Raw genomic sequence first — 6144 nt, forward strand, 5'->3', positions numbered from 1 at the left:
AGGAGAAAGGCAACAATACGCTAGGACTGGGAATTTTGCCTTTGTGGAGGATGGTTAGAGCTTGTCTGGATGACAAGCAGTGTGAAAAGAAAGTGAAAGAGGGCCAGAGGACTTTAGCGGAACATCAGGACAGTATGTCAGAAACAGAAGAAAGGGAACAGGAAGGAAAACAGAATAAAAGGAAGGAACAAAATGTAATGAAGGGTAATGATAAAAAGAAAACTAAGGTTAAAGATTTAGAAGGTAATAAAAGGAAGGAACAAAATGTAATGAAGGGTAATGATAAAAAGGAAACTAAGGTTAAAGATTTAGAAGGTAATAAAAGGAAGGAACAAAATGTAATGAAGGGTAATGATAAAAAGAAAACTAAGGTTAAAGATTTAGAAGGTAATAAAAGGAAGGAACAAAATGTAATGAAGGTTAATGATAAAAAGGAAACTAAGGTTAAAGATTTGGAAGGTAATGATTTGTATCCTTTATTAAGTGAATTCAAACATTTACATGTGGCAAGCTCATCAAGTTCTGAGACTGCTTCTGTAAGATCTTTTGAATCTTCAGATAGCGAAGGGGAGTTGGACTTGTATGATGAGGCTCTGTTAGAGGAGGAAGCTGACAGGCATCAGGCTGAGAGATATCGCCCTGACCCACCTGTTGTGCCTTCTGCCCCACCTTTAACAAATAGGGAAGTACTGAGATACATGGAGGGAACTTCTTTCTGCAAGCCAAAAGAAATAAGAAAAATTCAACAAATATTTCCAGTGTTTGACGATCCAGCTCAGGGCCGACATCATGAGCCCATAGGACATAAACAGTTAAAAGATCTTGCAGAGTCAGTTAGGACATATGGGACTAATGCCTCCTTTACTCAGGCTCAGGTAGAGAGGCTCACTGCTTATGCAATGACTCCTGCAGATTGGTATAATACAGTGAAAGCCTGCTTAACAATGGGACAATATCTTGATTGGAAATCTATCTATCAAGATGCCTGTGCCGCTCAGGCTAGACAAAATGCTGCTAATGGTCAGCCATTTTGGACTTATGAAATGTTGACTGGCCAGGGACAATGGACGGTTAATCAGACGGCCTACCCTGTGGAGGTATATGGACAGATTAACCAGATAGCTGTACGAGCATGGAAAAGCCTGCCCAATAAAGGAGAAGTTACTGGCAACTTAACAAAAATAGTTCAAGGCATAAATGAACCTTTTTCGGATTTTGTGGCAAGAATAATGGAGGCTGCAGGTAGAATTTTTGGAGACCCTGATACTGCTATGCCCCTTATAGAACAGCTTGTTTATGAGCAATGTACAAAGGAGTGTAGAAATGCTATTACACCATGGAAAGGAAAAGGGCTTAATGCCTGGATGAAAGCATGCAGAGAGATAGGAGGTCCTTTGTCTAATGCGGGGATAGCAGCAGCTGTCCTTGCTGCAAAGAGGATTAGAGACATTACTTGCTATAATTGTGGGAAAAGAGGACACATAAAAAGGCAGTGTAAGAGTCAGATTCCAGGAAGTCAAGACAGAGTTAATGTACAGAAGAAAGTTCCTGGGATGTGTCCACGTTGTGGGAAGGGTAAACATTGGGCCAATGAGTGTAGGTTAGTTAAAGATATTAAGGGGAGAGTGCTCACAAATGATTCTAATAGCCAGCCAAAAAACGGACAGAGGGGCCCTCGACCCCAGGGCCCTCAAATGTATGGGGCCATGAATGTCGAGCCACCCAAGGTATCCATGAGGCCACCGGGGAGCCACGGAGAGCCACTCTGGGTTCCGCAGGGTTGGACCTCTGTGCCACCACCCGAGCAGTATTAACACCACAAATGGGTTGTCAACCAATCCCCTCTGATTTTAAAGGACCCCTGCCCTCTGATACAGTAGGCTTGGTGCTAGGACGCTCATCTTCTGCTCTGAAAGGCTTAATTGTTCACCCTGGAGTTATAGATGAGGATTATGAAGGACAAGTAAAAATTCTGTGCTCTTCCCCTAGAGGGATATCTTCTATTTCCTGTGGGGATCATATTGCTCAGCTTTTAGTATTGCCTAGCCTACATGGCTTGTTCCCTTATAAAAAGGATATTAGAGGAACAAAAGGTCTTGGATCCTCCAGAGGAGGATGTGCCTATGTCTCACTGGATCTGGATGAAAGACCAACCTTGGAGTTAATTATTCAAGGAAAAATTTTCTCTGGTATTTTAGATACGGGAGCAGATACTAGTATTATCTCCACCAAATGGTGGCCTTCTAATTGGCCTGTCAATCAGTCTTCACAAACCTTACAAGGGTTGGGATATGAGTCTTCTCCTAGTATAAGTGCTCAGGCTTTAAGATGGAGGGATCATGAAGGACGTGCGGGAGAATTCATACCATATGTACTCCCTTTACCAGTAAATTTGTGGGGACGAGATATTTTACATCAGATGAAGTTTAAATTGACTAATGATTACTCTAATCAGAGTCAACAAATTATGAGAGATATGGGGTGTGTTCCAGAAAAAGGATTAGGAAAAATGTCACAAGGAAGTCCAGAGCCTGTGACTGGTACTCAAAAATTAGATCGAAAAGGACTGGGTTTTTCCTAGGGGCCATTGAGGATGCTTTGCCCATACCCTGGGTGACGGAGGCACCTGTGTGGGTACCCCAATGGCCTCTCACCTCCGAGAAATTAAGAGCAGCAAAAGAACTTGTGCAGGAACAATTAGAGCAGGGACATTTAGAATCCTCACAATCACCCTGGAATACTCCTATTTTTGTGATCAAGAAAAAGTCAGGAAAATGGAGACTTTTACATGACCTGAGAGCTATTAATACTCAAATGCAAATTATGGGACCTATACAAAAAGGTCTGCCTTTATTGTCAGTGCTGCCAAAACATTGGGAACTTATTATAGTGGATATTAAAGACTGTTTTTTCTCCATCCCTTTGCATCAGAGTGATAGACAAAGATTTGCCTTTACTTTACCATCTGTCAATCATGAGGAACCTGATGCTAGATATCAGTGGAAGGTCCTGCCACAAGGCATGGCCAATAGCCCAACTATCTGTCAATTATTTGTTTCTCATGTCATTAAGCCAATAAGACAACAATTTCCAAAAATAAAAATTTGCCATTACATGGATGATATTTTATTATGTGGGCAATCTGAAGAGGACCTAAAAGTAGCTTATTCGAGATTAAATGAATCTTTAAAATTAAAAGGTTTAATAATTGCTCCTGAAAAGGTACAAGAAGGAGTAATAGGTAGTTTCTTAGGTACAAAAATATATCCTGATAAAATTACCCCTCAAAAGGTCACAATCCGTAGAGATCATTTAAAAACTTTAAATGATTTTCAAAAATTATTAGGAGACATTAATTGGCTTAGACCTTTTTTGAGGATTCCCACATCTGAGTTAAAACCTTTGTTTCAAATTTTGGAAGGAGAAGCTCATATTACTTCTCCTCGTAATCTTAATCCTGAAGCTATTAAGGTATTAGAAAAAATAGAAAAGGCTATACAAAGTTCTCAGTTAATTAGAATAACAGAAGATCAACCTTTTTCGCTGTGTATAATACAATCATCCTTGTTACCCACTGCTGTTTTGTGGCAGGATGGACCTCTGTTATGGGTCCATTCTCATTCCTCTCCAGGAAAAGTTATTGGACATTATCCTACGTTAGTTGCAGAGCTTGCTTTAAAAGGACTTCAACTAGCCATCACACATTTTGCCAAATTTCCTGAAACAATCATTGTTCCCTATACTACATTTCAAGTTCAAACTCTCTGTGCCACTATTGATACGTGGGCCATTTTAAGATGCACCTTTTCTGGAGAAATAGATAACCATTATCCTAAACATCCGCTGTTACAGTTTGCTCTCACTCAAGAAATAATTTTCCCTAAAATTACTAGTTCTCAACCTCTTTTAGGAGCTATAGACATTTATACTGATGGATCAAAGACAGGTCTGGGGAGCTATGTTATTGACCAAGTGCCAGTACAATTACAATTTAATTTAACTTCCCCACAATTGGTGGAATGTGCAGTAGTTGCTTTGGTGTTGCGACAATTTTCAAAACCTATTAATATTATCTCAGACTCCCATTATGTTGTAAATGCTGTTAAACAATTAGAAGTTGCTGGACCTATTAATGCTAAAAGTAAAGTAGCACATATCTTTCATGATATTCAAAATTCTATCAGAAATAGGTGTCATCCCTTTTTTATACAACATATTCGAGCTCACACGCTGTTGTCTGGCCCTATGGCTAGAGCTAATGAATTGGCTGATGTCGCCACAAAACACCTTTTTTGGGTTGCAAACAGGTACGAAGCTGCTGTAGATTTTCATAAACTGTATCATGTTCCTGCTCAAACCTTAAGATATAAATTTCAGCTAACTAGAGCTGAAGCTAGAAATATTGTACTCCAATGTCCTAATTGCGCAGAGTTCAGACATACTCCTTGTCTGGGCATTAATCCTCGAGGCTTGCGCCCTTACATTTGTGGCAAATGGATGTAACTCATATTCCTGCTTTTGGAAAAATGAAATATCTTCATGTCTCTGTGGATACTTACTCTGGTATTATACATGCCACAGCCCTTGCTGGGGAAAAGGTGTCCCATGTCATTACTCATTGTTTGGAGGCCTGGGCTGCTTGGGGAAAACCCTACAGTCTTAAAACAGACAATGGTCCGGCCTATACTTCAAAGACTTTTCAGCAATTTTGTCAACGCTTAGGTGTAGAACACAAGACAGGATTACCTTATAACCCACAAGCACAAGGGATTGTGGAACGTGCTCATGGTACACTCAAGTCATATTTATCTAAACAAAAAGGGGGAATAGGCCCCACGACGTTGGGACCTAAAGGAACTATTTCCCTAGCTCTTTTTACACTTAATTTTTTAAATTTGGACGTGATGGGTAGGTCAGCAGCAGACAGGCATTGTCTGCCACCATCACCAGTTTCAGAAAAAATAAAATGGAAAGATGTTATATCTAATCAATGGAAGGGCCCGGATCTTGTTTTAATAAGATCCAGGGGAGCTGTTTGTGTTTTTCCACAGGATCAAGACAATCCCATTTGGGTTCCTGCCAGACTGACGCAAGTGGTCAAAGAGAGTCCAGAAAAGGATGAAGATCGTGATTGCTGTGCTGATGATATTACCCCTGTTCAACCTGCTGGGGATATGGACAGAACCCCGTTGGGGAATACTCTCAGTATTCCCAAAACCTCTACCTGTAATAGAACCAAAAAGAGATTTTGGGATTACTACAGCCATTGTGGCTGCTATTACTATATGCTGTTCTCCTAGTTCTATGACATTGTTTAGAATCAAAAGAGATTTTGGGATTACTACAGCCATTGTGGCTGCTATTACTATACAAATTGCGGCGACTTTGAATAATTTATCAGCTAATGTAGCTAATACTTTGGATGTTCAAACTTCTATTAATGCACAATTAAGAGGAGGGTTAATGATTGTTAATCAAAGAATTAATTTAGTGTAAGAACAAGTTGATACTTTATGGTAATTGGCACAATTGGAATGTGAATGGAAAATGGATTGTGTATAATCTGTCACGCCAGTTATCACATTTGCTTACTAACTGGACTGCTGACCCATGTGAATTCAACATGAGTGGACTTGTTTTTGGTTACGGGATTATTGGACTGGATATAGAAAGCTACCCTTTATTTGAAGGAATGGGCTGGAATGGGTTCCATGATGCTGTTTATGATTGCTGCTGCAATCAGATGTTTTTGGTGTTTTTGTAAAATGCGAAGTCAAAGACTCAGAGACAATGCTATGCTAGTGCAAGCATTTGCTGCACTGGAAACAGGACATTCACCTAATGCTTGATTGATAACTCTGAAACAATAGGGAGCTGAAACCAGTGATTGGTGCTTACTCTGGGCCTCGTTGGTACTTGCATGATGTGCCTGTGTGCAATTTTGCTATTGCTTGACCTGGACGTTTTCTCCCTTCGTTTGAGCTGTCTTGTGGCCTTTGCACCCTGAGAGCTTATTCTCATTGCACCAGGTTAGGCATAAGACTTTTAGTTTTATTTCACACTCAGCCTTTGCACATCCCTGAGGAATAACTCATTGCACAGGATAAGGTGAGTTGTGAGTTTTCCAAGGCCTTATAACCTTGA

At 40.2% G+C, this 6144-nt stretch overlaps 1 protein-coding gene across 1 annotated transcript; it reads left to right on the forward strand.

Annotated features, from left to right (window-relative positions):
* Positions 1 to 731: 731 nt before the first annotated feature.
* Positions 732 to 1979, forward strand: LOC123462058 (igE-binding protein-like; the record flags this gene model as incomplete). The annotated part of the gene is made up of 1 exon (XM_045153870.1): positions 732 to 1979. A coding segment is annotated over one exon (1083 nt), but the record flags the coding sequence as incomplete, so codon positions are not given.
* Between the last annotated feature and the right edge of the window lie 4165 nt (positions 1980 to 6144).

Source organism: Jaculus jaculus, chromosome 7 (assembly GCF_020740685.1).
Source record: "Jaculus jaculus isolate mJacJac1 chromosome 7, mJacJac1.mat.Y.cur, whole genome shotgun sequence".
Taxonomy (NCBI): Eukaryota; Metazoa; Chordata; class Mammalia; order Rodentia; family Dipodidae; genus Jaculus; species Jaculus jaculus.